This window comes from Podarcis raffonei, chromosome 17, assembly GCF_027172205.1.
Source record: "Podarcis raffonei isolate rPodRaf1 chromosome 17, rPodRaf1.pri, whole genome shotgun sequence".
NCBI lineage: Eukaryota > Metazoa > Chordata > Lepidosauria > Squamata > Lacertidae > Podarcis > Podarcis raffonei.
Genome location: NC_070618.1, coordinates 22551503 through 22570091, shown reverse-complemented (window position 1 = coordinate 22570091; position 18589 = coordinate 22551503). Strand labels below are relative to the sequence as shown.

General features: G+C 44.5%; 1 protein-coding gene and 1 long non-coding RNA gene across 2 annotated transcripts; one reads left to right on the top strand and one right to left on the bottom strand.

Moving 5' to 3' along the window:
* Nucleotides 1-364: 364 nt before the first annotated feature.
* LOC128404997 (uncharacterized) lies at nucleotides 365-5211 on the bottom strand. Its single transcript, XM_053371149.1, has 2 exons — nucleotides 5124-5211; nucleotides 365-1851 (listed from the first exon to the last, which is right to left on the bottom strand). Exon 2 carries the CDS (start codon nucleotides 1844-1846, stop codon nucleotides 1067-1069), a length of 780 nt encoding a protein of 259 aa, XP_053227124.1. The 5' UTR covers nucleotides 1847-1851; nucleotides 5124-5211; the 3' UTR covers nucleotides 365-1066.
* Nucleotides 5212-7971: 2760 nt separating this feature from the next.
* LOC128404998 (uncharacterized) lies at nucleotides 7972-17317 on the top strand. Its single transcript, XR_008328212.1, has 5 exons — nucleotides 7972-8139; nucleotides 11942-11997; nucleotides 12107-12304; nucleotides 15054-15184; nucleotides 16723-17317. It is a non-coding gene; the product is annotated as an uncharacterized LOC128404998 (long non-coding RNA).
* Nucleotides 17318-18589: the final 1272 nt, after the last annotated feature.

The following is an 18589-nucleotide window of genomic DNA, read 5'->3' as shown; positions in this document are numbered from 1 at the left end:
CATGTGTCTGTTTGCAACATTTATTGTTTGCTTCTATTACTTCTTTGAACAAAACCATTTAAAATTCAAAGCATGCAAAAAATAGGATTGCAGCCTTACTGCAAATCCCACAGGAGGAAAACACTTGGGCCCATCACCAATAGCCTAATTTTTCATCTAGTGGAAAGCAAGAAACAAACTTCTGCCCTGGCCAGTGTGAGATGATAGGGCCTGGGATGTGAATCTGCCACTCTGCTCTACACCAATTCCCTTGGGAATTGACTTCTCAGTTATTAATTTTTAAAATTTGTCACTATGCAAGTAACTGGTGTGCATATATGACAACAAAGTAAGGACTCAACTACATTAGTGAAGAAACAGCCATTTTAATGCACTATAAACATTCAACATCAGATGGCGCAAGAGAACAGGAATTTTAAAATGTGTGATTTTCCATAGAGATTTTTTTTCTTTTATTAAACTGATCAAATTTCTGACTTATTTATGGCAGGTTTTTCCCCTGTGTCTAGATCCACCCTAAGTTAGCAATCAATAGTAAAACAACAGCCATATCGAAAACCAGCAGGCCATGCTGAGTGCAGTGATAGAAAAATCTTTTCACAAAGAGGCAGAGTTACCTGCCTCCAAATGACAGCAGGGAGCAGGACTTTACGGATTTCTTTCAGCAGAGTCCTAGTATACCCGGGGTTGCTACTGAGAAGGACCTGTTTTATGTGGATGCTAATCGGGCCTCTCCATAAGAATTTGGAGCAGGCCCTCACCAGATGTTTCTCAGATTTGGGGAAGACAGAGGAGAGAGGGGTTTGCCACAGAGCATACACTAAACTGTAGCCAACCCTGGCTCAGTGTTAAATGTCTGTGTATGTTAGATATGTTTCCAAATACCTGGACTGTCACATTCACACATTTAGGTGTATACCTAAAAACACAGCACGTGCAGAGGCTTAGGATCAAACGGCGTATCACGGCACGTTTCCTCAGAAATCATAATGCACCTTCCCTCACCCCGGCAGTTCTCTGGCCTTCACCTAGAGTCTGTTATTTCCACGAGTAAAACTGTCTTTTATTATTTATGCATGAGGACGAAACGGAAATAGATATAAATACATATGAACAGCATGGCCCCAGAAGCGAGAAGCAAAAAGGCAGCATCCAGAAAGCTTGGTTTAGAGAGATTGGCAGATACTGTTCTGTAGTGAAGACCGTCTCCAGACGCCATCCATTCTGGAGCAGAGTTGAGTGCAGTCTCATTTTGCAGCGCTTTTTCGAAGAGCTGGTCTGGAGTTTGTGCCTTCCTTAAGAAGGGCGAGTGGCAGGACTCCTGAGGTTTTGTGAATTCACTTAGGAATGGGTTGTCTTTTGCAGGGTCCTTAGAAGGAGGAGGCCGGAGAGGTGTTTCCAAGTTAGGGCTGGGAAGAGCGGGGCGAGTGAGGCGATCTCCAGAACAGCAAGGTACAGAAGGACATTTTTCTGGGTGCTTTTTGGAACGCGAGGAAGCATGTTGTCTTCTGCGGTGCTTTTTGGTGGGTGAAGAATCTCCTTTTGCGTGCCTTGGGGACGAGAGGTCTTCAGGGCGCCCTTTGACCTTTTTTGAGTGAAAAACAGAATGGAAAGGTTTCTTACAGCAAGGACATTCAGCCTTGGTTTCCAACAAGTCCTGTGTACAAGAAAAGCAGAAGCTATGTAAACAAGGGTTTACATATAGCATATTGCCAAAAGTTCTGAAACAGAGAGGGCACGTGGAATATTGAGACGCATCAGGCGCCCTTATTGTCTGGTGCAAATCCTTTGTGCCAGCTTTGGGCGAAGGGCTTTTGGCCTCTGTGATCTCCTCATTTAGTGACATTGGATCTGTAAGTGAGAAGAGGAACATTTTAGCATCCGCAGTGCTATTAAGAAGGTACAGAACAAGGGTGGGGAAACTGTGGCCCTCTGGTATGTTACTGCGTTGCAATTCCTGTTATTTCTGGACTTTAGCAATGCTGGCTGGGGCGGAGGGAAGAAGGAATCCAACATGGAGGGTCACAGGCTCCCTTCACGTGGTACTGAGCAATTTGGCATGTAACCTTTACAGTGACCCACTGAACAACATCAGTATTCCCAACTGAGGACCTGAAACTTAAAGATACAGTCATATCTCGGGTTGAATGTGCTTCAGGTGGCGCGCTTTCGGGTTGAACTCCGCGGCAACCCAGAAGTTACGGAGAGCATTACTTCTGGGTTTTGCCGCTCACGCATGTGCAGATGCTCAAAATGATGTCACGCGCATGCACGGAAGCGGTAAAACGCGACCCACGCATGCACAGACGCGCCATCGCATCTTACGTTCTATTCAGGATGCGAACGGGGCTCCGGAATGGATCCCGTTCACATCCCGAGGTACCACTGTAGTGGCTTTTTGAAGGGTGAGGCAAGATTTGAATCCAAAGCTTCCTGCTACATATTATTATGATTATATATATATATATATATATATATATATATATATGTTGTTTTAAATCATAAAAAGTCTCCAACCGGTTTGACAAAAGTAAAGCGCAACAAACAAAAACAGTCTAAACCCAGAAAATTTTAAAACAGTGATAATACAGAAATAGAGTGGTACCTCTAGTTATGAACTTAATTCATTCCAGAGGTCCATTCTTAACCTGAAACTGCCCTTAACTAGAGGAGTGCTTTCGCTAGTATGGCCTCTTGCTGTCGCTGCGCCGCCGGCACACGATTTCTGTTCTCATCCTGGGGCAAAGTTCTCAACTCGAGGTAACTCTTCCAGGTTAGCGGAGTTTGTAACTTGAAGCATTTGTAACCTGAGGCGTTTGTAACTCAAGGTACCACTGTATACAAATGCTCACCCAGCAACATAATAATAAGGGCCAAGTCTTACCCACACCACTAAAAGGCAAGCGCCACCAAAGGAGGCATCATTTATTAACCAGTGGCCTGAATTAGTCTGGTGCCTAAAACTAACAAAGGTGTCACCAGGTGTGTTCTCCCTGAGAGAACATCCCACAGATTGGGGAGCACCAATGATAAGGCTTGTTCTCAGGTACTCACCCTTCATACCACTATTGGACTAGACTCAAATCTCGATCTCTTAGAGGCTGCGCTACACTATTGCCACCCAACAGCATACCCTCCAACAATTCTCTGATGAAAATAGGGACGCCCCATTCCACAGTGATAATTTTACTATTTATACCCCAGACATCTTACTGGGTTGTCCCAGCCACTCTAGGAAGCCTCCAACATATATAAAAACATTATAAAACATCAAACATTAAATAAACTTCCCTATACAGGATTGCCTTCAGACAGCTTGGGGGTTGGATAACTCCATACCCTCCAACTTTTCTCCAAGGAAAACAGGGACGTCCTAAGGAACATCGGGACATTCCAGGATCAAATCAGAAACTGGGATGGCTTCCTTAAATCAGGGGCATCCCTGGAAAATAGGGACACTTGGAGGGTCTGCAATAGCACCCAGACAGAAATTCAGGACAAATGTAGACTTTTGTATAGGCAAAGCTTCTAAGGCCTTATTTAGCTTTATATGTTAATAGCAGCCTTCTGGAATTAGAGGAACGCAAAATCTCACTACAGTTTTGGAAGGTTCTGTCTGGCATCTTGATTCAAAATGCCATCTGATTGTATCCAAATATAGATGAAAACCAGCTCCTTGATCTCAGGAACCATCAAGCAAGATTTGGTTACAGTATCTTAAGAGCTGTCCGAACGCATAGAGAACAAACAGCTTTCCAAAATGTACAGTAGGTTTGGTATTTAATTGCTAACCATTACCATTGCAATTAAACAATTGCATGAATTAAACAATTCCTCCTCATGAGGCTGGAGGAACATTGCCTGGCTGTGAGTCTTGGAGGTCGCTCCCTGCAAGGCCCTTTCCACCTGGCCTAGAGGCTGAGGCCCACACTCACCAGCCCTACTAAAGAGGCTCCTCATGAGGTCGGAGGAACTTTGCCCGGCTATTGTTTTATTGATTTAATATGCTGTAAACTGCTTTGAGATTTTTATTAAAAATATAAAGCGGTATAGAAATTTTAAAAATAAAATAAAAATAAATCTCTTAAGAGCTGTCCGAATGCATACAGAGCAGACAACTTTCCAAAATGTACAATAGGTTTAGTACTTAGTTGCTAACCATTACCATTGGAATTAAACAACTTATCACATGTTCATTCATCCCAACTTAGTCTTCTGTCCTCCCTTCCCCTCCCCTTCAACACAACCCTTGAAATTTCAAACCCACCCTAAAAAGTTCCGTTAAAACCTACGTATTTGTTATTGAATCTGTTACACATTCAGGCCTCTAAATATGCACAGCAAAGAAAGAAATCAGGAAAATTTGAATGAGAGGAAAAAAGCAGGGGGGGGGCAAGTAAAGCCGGGAAGAGAGAAAGCTCCAAATGATTTTCAACTAAAACCTTTTCATTCTGCATATACCCCATAAGTCTTCTTTATTCTTCTCTTACATAGTGGTACCTCAGGTTACATACGCTTCAAGTTACATACGCTTCAGGTTACAGACTTCGCTAACCCAGAAATAGTGCTTCAGGTTAAGAACTTTGCTTCAGGATGAGAACAGAAATCGTGCTCCAGCAGCGCGGCAGCAGCAGGAGGCCCCATTAGCTAAAGTGGTGCTTCAGGTTAAGAACAGTTTCAGGTTAAGTACGGACCTGCGGAACGAATTAAGTACTTAACCTGAGGTACCACTGTACTTCGATTTTTATGTCACTGAAGTCTCATGAGATAAGCCAAGACAGTTTCATTAAGATCCAAAAAATTTATCGGGGAGTGGAATGGGGAAGGGGGAAAGTCATAAACCCTTAAGTCCCCAATGAATGATTCGAAAGCCCCATGACGGGTCCAGGAGATCCAAAAGAATTTTGACCAAACAGGTGAAAATTTCCTTGGGGGTGGACAATGAGGGGACAAGGTGTTCAGGCCTACCTGAAAATAGCAAGGATTGTTCAAGGTGTTACATTAGAAACCTGGGCCTTACATGGAATAATATGTTTTTTAATTTTAAAATAAATAAGCAATTACAATATACACAATAATTTCTGCTACTTTGGGGGACTTCTGGCTGGGAAGGAGAAACGTACATTTTAGTGGCGAAGTGAGTTGCTCAGTGAGTCCCTCAGGAGATGCACATGCGATGATGGAGGAGGAGCGATGCTCTTCAAGGTTCCAAGACGGTTAGAGCTTGTGAAAGCTCCAACTGTCACTCCCAGTCCCGGCAAGCGTCCCTATTTTCCAGGGATGTCCCTGATTTAGAGAAGTTGTTTCCCGGATTCTGAATGTCCCTCTTTCCGTATTTTCATTGGAGAAATGTTGGAGGGTATGGAGTTATCTGGCATGGGACGCGGGTGGCGCTGTGGGTAAAACCTCAGCGCCTAGGACTTGCCGATCGTATGGTCAGCTGTTCGAATCCCCGCGGCGGGGTGAGCTCCCGTCTTTCGGTCCCAGTTCCTGCCCACCTAGCAGTTTGAAAGCACACTTAAGTGCAAGTAGATAACTAGGTACCGCTTTATAGCAGGAAGGTAAACAGCGTTCCGTGTGCTGCGCTGGCTCGCCAAATGCAGCTTTGTCACGCTGGCCACGTGACCCAGAAGTGTCTCCGGACAGCGCTGGCCCCCGGCCTCTTAAGTGAGATGGGCGCACAACCCTAGAGTCTGTCAAGACTGGCCCGTATGGTCAGGGGTACCTTTACCTTTACCTTTATGGAGTTATCTGACCCCCCAAGCTGCCTGAAGGCCATCCTGTATAGGGAAGTTTATTTAATGTTTAATGTTTTATTATGTTTCCAAATATGTTGGGAGCTGCCCAGAGTGGCTGGGGAAACCCAGTCCAGGTGTGTGGGGCATAAATAAAATTATCGTTGTGGAAAGGGACGTCCCTATTTTCACCAGAGAAATGTTGGAGGGCTCAGCGCTTTCCGCAGAAGAAATCAAAGAAGCCATCTCTCACTGCTTTTTGCTGGCTATCTCTCCTGACAGACCTTCGGGAGTAATGGCTTTCAAGCAAGGACAGCTATCAGAAGACAGCCTGGTCCTGATGTGGGCAGCATGGGAACTTTTTAAAGCAAAACAAACAAGATTGGCAGGCTTGGGGAATGGAAAACTCTGGTCCTTTCAATAAAGTTCAGTAAGGTAAGTTGACAACCTTCTCCCAAAAATTCAGAAGAAATATATTTTTCTCTCCCAGTATATATATTTTTTGGGGAAGCTGAGTATCATTTTGCTACCAACCAACCAAAGTTTGAGAGCTAAAAAATATCTGCACAGCTCTAAAAATTACATTTTTGGCTAATAGGTAAGAAAAGCCCTTCTCACTTTTATGAACGCAACCCTTATATAACCCAAAGGTTACGTTAGAATATTGTCCTAGTTACCTGAAAAAGTTGGGGAAATGACTTTCTTTTGAACCAGGAGCAGCCTTTTTCTGGCACTATCAAATCAGATAGAAGTTTAGAATTTTTTATTATTATTATTATTATTATTATTATTATTATTATTATTATTACCCTGCCCATCTGGCTCGGCTTCCCCAGCTACTCTGGGCGGCTCCCAATAGAATATTAAAAACATGATAAAACAGCAAGCATTAAAAACATTTTAAAAATTGGGCTCTGCACTTAAGAACTCACACAGCCGTATAAAAACATAATAGGAACTATAACGACATACCTCTCGGCTTATTGAAAGCATCAGTCAGATTAGGAAATGTTTGATTCAGGTATAAGATGAGACTAAGAAATCAAAAGAGACATATCTCTTAATTTTTTAGGTTCTGTTAACATTTATGTAGATGCAGGAAATTTATTCCTTTGCCCCTCCCCCCTCCAAAAGTATATTGAATTAATTAACACTATATCTCTGGCAATAGGCAAGAAATTCAGCTCTGGAAAACAGCAACCATGGTATTTCATTGGAAACACATTGGTCACTGGAGGAACACAAAACCAAATTCAATAGATCATTAAAAACAAACAGCCAAGGAAACAAATGCATATTAAAAGCTTACTTCCCGAGGATAGAAATGCTGATCAAAAGTGTATCCAGTGCCAGATTTATGCATAAGCTAAACAAGCTATAGCTTAGGGCCCCACTCTCCTGGGGGCCCCTAAAAAAATTAAAGGAAAAAACCCTGGATGTACATTTCCAAAATATGAGATAAAAAACAAATAAAATAAAACCTACATACAGCAGCAGTGTTTTGTGTTGTGTGGGCTCCTATGATGTAAGTCATGGGCCCCACCTGCTAGCCTGCTCCCTAAAATATCACTGGTTTGCTCATTTCTATATATAGGGTGCCTACATTCTGCATGGACTCGTTATTTTGTTATGTGCAAATGGCTTTAGATACCTATTAGGTCCATAAATTGTAGGGGCGTGGGTGGTGCTGTGGTCTAAACCACAGAGTCTAGGGCTTGCCAATCAGAAGGTCAGCAGTTCGAATCCCCACAACGGGGTGAGCTCCCGTTGCTCGGACCCTGCTCCTGCCCACATAGCAGTTCGAAAGCACGCCAAAGTGCAAGTAGATAAATAGGTACCGCTCTGGCGGGAAGGTAAACGGCGTTTCCGTGCGCTGCTGTGGTTCGCCAGAAGCAGCTTAGTCCTCCTGGCCACTTGACCCAGAAGCTGTCTGCAGACAAACGCCGGCTCCTTCGGCCAGTAGTAGCGCTGCAACCCCAGAGTCGTCTGCAACTGGACCTAATGGTCAGGAGTCCCTTTACCTTTACGTCCATAAATTACCATATACTGTAGCATATATTCAACACAAAAAACAGTGACAATTTGTTGTTGACAAAGGACAGCTGGACATATAAAGGGCCCCATTACCTTCAGTTGCTTAGGGCCTCATCAAACCTAAATCTGGCCCTGAGAGTATCCCTACGCACATGTTCAGTTAAGAGAAGCAAAAAAAATGGGGCTCTTCTGATTTTGCAGCTGCTGTACCATGGGACTGAGATAAGGAAGAGAAGCAGTAAAGATATAATGAGGTGGGCCTGTGCTTTTAAGACAGGCCTGCTTTTCCAAGACAAAATCCAATTCTGGCTAAATTCCACAGGGAGAGAGATCTTAATGGGCTTGAGTGAGCAGGAAATTAGACAGAAAGGTAATTTCAGAGCCTTTTTTAACACATGGCACAATGTCATGTGCCAAGGAACTGCTCGCCTCCCTGTCTTTGACTTGGTTGTTTTTAGATGTTAAGAGAGCTTCCAGACTGTCCTCGGTTTTGGGTCGGATTCAGCCACATCTTGGCAAATTCAGGCAGCACAGTTAAAGGTGATTTCTCAAAAGATTGTACTTTTCATGACAAGGAGATGCATACCGGAAAGAGTGAGGCAACTCTTCTTCTTCTTCTTCTTCTTCTTCTTCTTCTTCTTCTTCTTCTTCTTCTTCTTCTTCATTACCATAATTTTGTATACCTATAACCATAGATCTCAGGGTGGTTCATAACACTTGCTTGACATGACGTCATCTAATCTTCCCACAAACAAATCAGGACGAATCCTCCTTAAATAGCCAGTGGCATGTCTTCTTTCTCCAAATTGGCATATATTGTCAGGGAACTGCCATCGGAGAAGCAGGAGGTGAAAGGGCTCACAGAGGCTGAGAGAGACTATTCAGCTGAGGAGGGAACCAGCAGGGGGAGAGGAGGAGGAGTTCCAAGGGAAAGTGAGTCGGAGGGAGGGCTCAGAGACACTTCCAGCGAAAATAGTGGGGAGGTTTCAGGACCTCCCATAGGGACACCCACTCCTCGCCGGAAACTGTCACGCCGAGAGTCCAGAAGACGCATTTCCGTTAAGGAACTTTTATGCTGGAAGAAGTTCCGTAAACGCCCACTGTCCGATTCTACGAGCGACTGATGGAGCCATGCTTAAGGAGCTCCGTCACAGACAGAGGTTTGTGGACTTAGCCAAACTCTGAGGGACTAGGACTTTACGCACAAGCAGCTCATCATCCCATCACATATATTATGTCTGCAAACAAACCAGGCTGTCAATTTAAGCTTTTGTGTTTCTCTCTCAAGTGATGTTTCTATATTTTGAAACGTTAACAATTCCCAGGAAGTATTTTTTGAAATGCTTGCTGAAATGTTGGTGTGTTCAAGGGGGCGTTTCTGAATGAGAACCCGTAGTAATATTTCTGAAATGGCATCTTTTGTATTGTGGGACTAGGAGTGAGATGTGTATTTATGACTGATATTGATTTAAAAGTATAAACCGAACGAGGGGTTTTTGAGGGGGGATGTTGCCTTAATTTTGATCTGAGCTGGAGAAGAATTTGGAGGAGAAGAATCTGAGCTGGAGAAGAATTTGGGGGCTTGTAAAGCTCACTTTGAGGTGGGCTTCACAATCCCCTGAAACTAGGGCTTTTCCCCCAGCCGGAACTCAGTTCTGGCACCTCTCAGGTGGGTGCCATTGCCATTATAAGAGAACAAGGGAGGCATCCGTGGTGGGTTCTGGCACCTCTTTTCCTAGAAAAATAGGAAATAACGATTCTCCAATGCTGAGAACTTTGTTGACAAAAGTGGCTGCCTGAGGACAAATATGTATAAAACAAAGAGAAGGAGGAGGACTGAGGCAAAGGAGGAAACAAAGTACAGGAAGAATATGACTTAAGGAACCTTGAATTTGCTGTACAGAAAGGAATCTGTCCAGAGATCCAGAGCCAATCTCTGCTAAGAGCTAGCCTAAACAAACACTAGATCACATGGTAAAAATGTTCTTGGTCTGAATGACTTCAGGACGTAGGTGGGGGAATCACATGGTTGAATGTATTCCCACATTGCCAGCAAAATCCCTGCATACTCCAGGAGGGAGAGATTTTCTTGCCTAAAAGAAAATCTCTCTAGCATTCTATGTGCAAGATTGTTTATTTATTTATATGCATTGAGGGTCCCCAAGTCATGTGGCCCATCACCTGCAGATCGAAGGGGTGCACTCTCAGTACAGCTACTGTTTTGGAATAGAAGATGGTCTTTTGCCCTGGTCTGTGGTACCCCATCCACTGTAATCACAAGCCTTCTGAAATCCCCTCGTGTGACCTTGCAGACAGTGGAACTGGGGAATGCGTTTAGCCAGGATAACGAGGTGAAGGGAGGATAATGCAGTCCTCACAAATTTCAACATGCAAATGAGGCCAGAGGGATGGGAAAGATTTGTGGAGCAGGTTGGACACAGGGCGATGGTATCTCTCTGTCTTTGTGGAGAAGCACCACTTTGTAGCGACATATCCTAGCAATGTCTGGTTAGTGCTAGGTATATGATTTAATTGACAACAGACAGAAATCTAATCCTGACCTCTTCCCACCCCCACTGCTCGCTTTTTTAAAAAAAGGTTCTCTGCAGTGAAGGTCTGTGAGGGTCAAAGGAGAGTTAAGGGGGTGATGGGAGTGAAATGATAGGTGCCATATGGTTTTCAAATGTGAAACAGATTGGAGGTGAAACATTGGCATGAATGCCACATGCTAAGCCCCATTTGGATGGCAATTTGTTGACCACCACTGCAAGCCTTGTCTGGACCACGGACACTTTTCTGGCTTGCCACTACTTTGATGCATCGGAGAATGCGATATCACAACTCAGAAGAATAAAATTAAATATACACAATCAGTTAAAACTGGTGGCGCTGTCCCTTCTCTGGCATATTTTGTTGTTGTTTAGTCGTTTAGTAGTGTCCAACTCTTCGTGACCCCATGGTCACGCCAGGCACTCCTGTCTTCCACTGCCTCCTGCAGTGTGGTCAAACTCATGCTGGTAGCTTCGAGAGAGAACACTGTCCAACCATCTCGTCCTCTGTCATCCCCTTCTCCTTGTGCCCTCCATGTTTCCCAACATCAGAGTCTTTTCCAGGGAGTCTTCTCTTCTCATGAGGTGGCCAAAGTACTGGAGCCTCAGCTTCAGGATCTGTCCTTCCAGTGAGCACTCAGGGCTGATTTCCTTCAGAATGGAGAGGTTTGATCTTCTTGCAGTCCATGGGTCTCTCAAGAGTCTCCTCTAGCACCATAATTCAAAAGCATCAATTCTTTGGCGATCAGCCTTCTTTATGGTCCAGCTCTCACTTCCATACATCACTACTGGGAAAACCATAGCTTTAACTTTACGGACCTTTGTTGACAAGGTGATGTCTCTGCTTTTTAAGATGCTGTCTAGGTTTGTCATTGCTTTTCTCCCAAGAAGCAGGCGTCTTTTAATTTTGTGACTGCTGTCACCATCTGCAGTGATCATGGAGCCCAAGAAATTAACACCTCTCACTGCCTCCATTTCTTCCCCTTCTATTTGCCAATAGGTGATGGGACCAGTGGCCACGCTTAGTTTTTTTGATGTTGAGCTTCATACCATATTTTGCGCTCTCCTCTTTCACCCTCATTAAGAGGTTCTGTAATTACTCCTCACTTTCTGCCATCAGAGTTGTCTCATCAGCCTATCTGAGGTTGTTGATCTTTCTTCCAGCAATCTTAATTCTGGCTTGGAATTCATCCAGTCCAGTCTTTCACATGATGAATTCTGCATATGTTAAATAAGCAGGGAGACAATATACTTCACTATAAACATCAGCGACTGCTGGCTCTGCTTACAGTTCCCCACAAAATGCCCACTGTAGTTGTTGACCAAGGGAAAACCAGAAAAGAGAAAATAAAACCAATTAAGTCAGGGTTAAATGTTTTTAATAGGTTGATCCTCTGCACTGTAGAAAGCTGAATTGACCCAAAGGTTTATCCAGAACTCATAGGTGCTTATTCATGTTAATGAAGGATGGCTGAGAACTTAACATTTTAGAGCACAAACTTAAGCATGTCTACTCAGAAGTAACATGGGATTTTCTCCTAGGCAAGTGCATGTAGAATTGTGAGATTTGTAGTACGGAAGCCACCATTCGAAGAATGTTAAATGTGAACACTACATTTCTAGTGAGATTGGAGCCAGCAGAACTTAGAGCAAGCGAAGAGCAACAGCCACAAAAATCTGTAGGTATTGCAGGCGGGATGGAGGTTGTAGCTTTCAAAACTCCTCTGGGACCAAGCCAACCTTTCATGACTGAAAAAGTGTCTGCTTGCCTGCTTTTTCTCTTTACAGGCTGGAGTAGCAACGAACAAAGGACTGGCCTGTTCCCAATCATGATAGAAGCCAGCCCTGGATGCATGAACCTTTTCAACTACTGTAGGAATACGAACCCCTGTCTCTCTTTTCCCCGTCCCCTAGATAAACATTTTATCCAGCGGTACCAATTATGCACCCCAGAAATGCTTCTTTCAAAGAAACGCCCATTGTTTGGTGAGATTGCCTTCCTACCCAGATCTTTCCATTGCTCCCTTGTCCCTCGTTGCTTGTTATTCCCCCCCTCTTTCTCCCCCCTTCCCCCCCTCTCTCGAAGCTTTGAAACATGTTGTTTCCAGATGTAGGCCCCAAGTGCCCTGTCAAGAGCTTCCTGTCCTGTTGAGTTCAGAGCGGATGGAATTACACAAGACTTGGCTGAAAGAATCCAATGCTCCATCTCCTTAATTAAACCCTGGGATTGCACAGAGGCTGCCCTATTCCTGGCAAGGACCCTCGCGCACCCCATCCCGCAACGTAGTAAACGAGCGGCTCATTAAAACCATGACATCCCCGCTGACGAGGTGTTCGAAACAAACATTTTCCCCTCGACAAATATACAGCCGACCTCCCCAATTAACTCTGCCACCTTCTCAGATCAGCCATTGAGGGTGGCTCACTGTTTGCACCGTTGCTGAGTCAATGGTGCTTTCTTGTATGGCAAGTTAGAGACTAATAATAATAATAATAATAATAATTTATTACTTATACCTCGCCTGTCTGGCCAGGCCTCCCCAGCCACTCTGGGCAGCTCCCAACAGAATATTAAAAACACAATAAAACAACAAATGTTAAAAACTTCTGGAAACAGGGCTGCCTTCAGATGCCTTCTAAAAGTCAGGTAGTTGTTTATCTCCTTGACATCTGATGGGAGGGCGTTCCACAGGGAACCACTTGGGCACCACTACCGAGAAGGCCCTCGGGTGCCACTACTGAGAAGGCCCTCTGCCTGGTTCCCTGTAACCTCACTTCTCACAGTGAGGGAACCAGCAGAAGACTCTGGAAGGAGGACCTCAGTGTCTGAGCTGAACAGTGGGGGTGGAGATGCTCCTTCAGGTATACTGGGCCACGGCCATTTAGGACTTTAAAGGTCAGCACCAACACTTTGAATTGTGCTCAGAAACGTACTGGGAGCCAATGAAGGTCTTTCAAGACCGGTGTTATGTGGTCTCGGCGGCCACTCCTAGTCACCAGTCTAGCTGCCACATTCTGGATTAGTTGTAGTTTCTGTTTCACCTTCAAAGGTAGCTCCACATAGAGTGTGTTGCAGTAGTCCAAGTGGGAGATAACCAGAGCATGCACCACTCTGGCAAGACAGTCTGTGGGCAGGTAGGGTCTCAGCCTGCGTACCAGATGGAGCTGATAAACAGCTGCCCTGGACACAGATTTGACCTGTGCCTCCATGGACAGCTGTGAGTCCAAAATGACTCCCAGGCTGCGCAACTGGTCCTTCAGGGGCACCGTTACCCCATTCAGGACCAGAGAGTCCCACACACCTGCCCGCCCCCTGTCCCCCCAAAACAATACTTCTGTCTTGTCAGGATTCAACCTCAATCTGTTGGCCACTATCCATCCTCCAACCGCCTCCAGAATAATAGGAGGTTTGATAGGCCCTGTGTTGTTGTGCCTTCTTCACAAGACAGCAATATCTCGCTAGGTAACCAAAGTAGATTCGGACAGCATTTCCCCACAGGGACGTTCCTAGGTTCTTGCCTGGGGCACAAACCCATGTGGCGGAAAGATGCCTAAAATTTGCACGTGCTGGTTTACATGTATAGAGATGCTTCTGGGAATTTAAGACTGTGTGTGACAGGGGTGATGCCGCCCACCCTATAAACAAGATTTGGAAAAGCGTGTTAAGTTTTCAAAAGTGGGGGGTGGGGCGGGGGGAGAGACAGATGCAGATGACCTGGGCCCCTCTGAGCCATCGCCTAACAACACCTCTGATTTCTCATGCTGAATACCTTTTGGTATTTGTGGCCAAAATTAAGCGTTTGTGTGTCGGTCAGAGCTCAAGCCATATATATAGTGTTGCAAAAGTTGGGTACCTCCCAGTGCCCCTAAAATTGGGTGGGTGGTGGTGGTCAGGTGAACCCCCAGAACTTTGGGGAGAATGGGGGACTATCATTCTGTCTGGTTTCATAATCCCTCTGGTTTAAATTCAGGTGTTGGTGAGGGATCCCCAAACCCTCTACCCCAGAAAAGTGGGGTGCTTAAATTGCCCATAGACTATAATAGAGCAAAGCCACATCACTGGGATGTTTTGGCAACTTAAACCCTCTGAGCTCTGGGAAATGGATGTGGGCAGTAAGGTCCTTTTGCCCTGGCAGCCTGGTCCCCTATTGAAAGCAGCAGGTAGCGAAAATAACATGAAACGAAAAAAATAAGCAGAAACAAATGAGTAATGAACTAAATGTGATTTTACCAAATGAGTAACGAAGCCATTTCCCCCTTTGATATTGTAAATGAATGGAGCAACAAACACATGCTGAGGACCAGCTGGGAAGCGGGGAAAAGACTATTCCTCTGAGCCACATACTAGTTTCTCCCCGGATTTGCAGCTGTGCATGTGTGAGAATAGGTTGCCCCTTTGATTTTTAAATGTTTTGAGAGCTGCTTTTCAGCCCCTGTTAAAGGCCAGAAGGTGAGATAATAATTCACTAAATAAATAAATAGAGTGGGATTCACTTAAGGCATCCCATCAGCGGAAGCCCTGTGCAAAGTTTTGTGCTTGCACAATGAGGATTCTCACTTCGGCAGTGTCCCCAAAATTGACTCAGTGGTGGTGGTCAAGAGAACCCCCAAAACAGCATATTGGGGGGAAGATGGGGGGCAGCATTCTGTCTGGCAAGCTGAAATCCTTGCGCTGACGGAACTTAGTGTGACATTGAATTCCTTCCATAATCTCCCCATTTCTGCCTTTTAATAGAAACCCGCTAAAACGTTTACACAGCTTCTACAATATGTATGTCCAGGCTTTGACTCGAATGCAGTTGTGAAGGAGAGGAAGTTTCTGATTTAGAGAGCAGCCATTGGGAATGTTTATCAGTGTGTGTCTTTGTGAGTATAATATTATATAGAGGACTTTATCGAGAAGTCGGATGTGTTGCCTTTGAAAATGGCAACCAAGAACTGATCTTGGTGATCTAAGAAGCGGTCCTTGGTTTTTATTATTTTCAAATCTTTGTGTGTTGTGGCAGCTTCTAGTTTAATTAAAGGTTTTTCATGAGATACCTGGAGCTCTAGAATTTTTATTATAATACATTCTAAGTTTTTAAACTTTATTGTGTGTGGTTGAGCACATTAGATAATTAGAAAAATATTAGATAATTACCTTTTAAATGCATTGGGCGCATTGTATAAACCTCTTTCGTGCCCAGTAAGTGTGGGATGCCTTTGCCTGGTGGCGCTGTGGTCCATGGATTGCAGCAAAATACTGGGCAAGGTTTTGCCCAGTATCTTCTCTGTGTGATGGGCTCATGGGAAAAAGCTGTCCCATGAGCCCTTGCAAAGGGGAGGTGAAAACCTATATAAGGCTGCTTCCCCTAGAACTCATGGCTATTTTGCTTGAGAGCTTCCTGCCTTCCCACCCACAGGATAGAGGCTTCACTGAGCAATTTTGGGTCGCTGGTTGACCTCATTGGGTCGTTCCCCCCCCCGCCTTTCCCTCAGTGCAATTATGGCCTTCCTTTGTTAGGCAAATGATGTTTGTACAAGGGTGAAATGGTATTGGGCAGGATCAACATAGTATGGGGGCCCCCATAAGGGACCTGAGAGAAGGATTGACCACAGCACCCCCAGGCTTGAGGTATCGGCCTGGTAGGAATCTGCACCCGGGTCGCCCAGTGAGAGCTTGCTTGGCTTGCACCACGGCAACGTTCAACTTTGGTTGACTCCCATCGCACAAGCTTGAAGCGGTCCAAACCCAGTGGATCCATTCCATCAACATGGGGCTTCTGGAATGATCGATTGATCCTGGCTCCAATGCCATGCCAACCCTTGCCCTGCCTGCTGTTGTTAATGAAGATTTGGCCTGATTTTACTCTATCACTGTTCTACAGTCTGCTTATTTTGCTGCTCTCATGGGTCACATAATGTGTCTTCCTGGGCAAATAAAGATTCTGTCCCTTTGGGGGCACTTATGAGATCTGTTAAGCTTGCTGTTTTTGTTGTTTTGCAGCTGATATTTGTATTTTAATCTTTTATTAATACTGTTAGTAACCTATCCAGAGATCAATGTAGTTGATGGTGACATATGACTGTTGTAAATAAATCGATATAGCCACATGTGATGGGGACTGATGGGAAAGAAAGTGATCCCTAAAGCATGAAGGCCTCGATCCATTTAGGATTCCGTGCTGCTATGTCCTGTTTTGCAACATAGCAACTTCAGAAGTTGCCTTTGATTATTTTTTGTGCAGACATCTACGCTCCATACAGAAGGAAATGTACTGAATGTTCTTCCGCGATTATTGTTCCACTAGGAAATCATTCACAGTAATACCCTGCAAGCAGAGTAATTACTATTTACAAAGATCTGATAAAGTCTTATATTTTCCATTAGTACTGGACTATACTAATTTCCTGTCTTTTTATAGTGTAGGCACTTGGGATTCCAACTCATTCTCAGAACTCTAAAACCATGAGCGGTGAAGAGGAAAAACACCCTTTTCTCTAGGATAGATGGTGGCTCACACTTCATCACAGGAAATTCCAGGGCGATGGAGGCAGGCCATTATAAAGCTTGGCTACCCGGTCCCAAAATTCTAGACTCAGCAGTGCCCTGGAAAATGCTGGGAAATAACTGGGGAATACCAGTTAAACCTGAAGTCCCACGTGCATGGGGAAGTACAAAGAAGAAATGGCTGCCTGCCTGAATTCAAGTAACCATGCAGGGCTTGACTCACTCTTCAGCCAAAACAGCCCCCAGCTGAGTGTAAAACACAGATCTATGCCGCAAGGCACGGGGAATAAAGATTGTTAGACCTTTAATGTCCCAGTGTTAAGCGCTTAAAATGCTGCTTCCCCCGCCTTTACTCCTCTCAAATAGATCACAAACTTAAGTAAGTTTAAATGCTTTACTTACAGTAGCCATAGGCACCTCACTCTTGTATCGTTCAATGCTTACAGCAGAAACAACGCAGGCAAGGTACTCTTGGTTACAAAATACAGAGGTTGGTCTCAGACACGTGGTCTGAGTCTGAAGTCCCAGCCGTGTGCTCAGCTTACACGGTTCAAAGTGGGGGGTGGGCGGAGAGATGAGAGAGGAACCGGAAACAAACAATACTTCCTCCCTAAAGGTAAAGCTCCTGCCAACCTAGCAGTTCGAAAGCACGTCAAAGTGCAAGTAGATAAATAGGTACTGCTCCAGCAGGAAAGTAAACAGCGTTTCCATGCACTGCTCTGGTTCGCCAGAAGCGGCTTAGTCATGCTGGCCACATAACCCGGAAGCTGTATGCCGGCTCCCTCGGCCTATAAAGCGAGATGAGCACCGCAACCCCAGAGTCGGCCACGACTGGACCTAATGGTCAGGGGTCCCTTTACCTTTGAAGGTAAGGCGCCTAGCTGCGCCTTCTTTAACAATTTACAGCTCTGTGGTCCTTAAACCCTTTCTTATTGGCAAAGACAGTTGTGTTTGACGGCATGAAATCTCCCACAGAAAGGGGAGGTGAAAGCCATCAACAAAATCAATCCTAAGGGATGGGATGAGAATGATCTTACATAGAAGACTGAACAGGAGTGAATGAAGTGGCAGATCTTCCTTTCTGCCACCTGTTTCTCACTCAGTGGCTCCTAGATGAAAGATGCCCACAGGGCTGCCGTTTCAGCAGTCCTTGTGTTATTAGTAACCAACGTCCGACCGGCAGGAATTGGCAATGAATTATCCACAAATAAGCTTAAATGTGACTGAACACCATTGTTTGTTTCTTTTGATGATGGGAGAATTATGTGAAAACAAAAAGATCAGAAGACAGGACTGAATTGCAATTTCCAAACTCGTTGATTTCCGTTTAAATGGGAAGTAAAAATCCCACTGTCCCGAGGGGAACAAGATCTAAAAAGCAAAAGGTTCAGAGTTACCTCCTTTTGTGATGGTTTTGAGCTTTCCCACAGGTAGTGATTACCAGTGACTCAGTAGACAGAGGCCTCCGGTCTGAATTCTTTATTACATGTTACTCAAGCAGTCCAAACAAACTCATCAGTTCTGGTAATATTACCTCTTCTGAAGAGCTAAGCTTTTGGAATCATGCAAATTGAGGCTTTTAAGAGAGATCAATAGACCCTTGCTTCTGAGTGGGATTTCTTCTTTCAGAGTGCTGTTTTTATTCATTAATTTCCAACTACATTCACATATTATAGGGATCAGAGGGGGAAGACATCTGAGTACACATAATATCCAAGTAATTTAACAAGCAAATGGTTCCACCCATTTTTAAAATAAAGCATATATTGTCACATGTATAA

Coding starts and splice junctions, on each gene's coding strand:
- LOC128404997 (XM_053371149.1), bottom strand. CDS start 1,846: ATGTCACTAAATGAGGAGATCACAGAGGCCAAAAGCCCTTCGCCCAAA.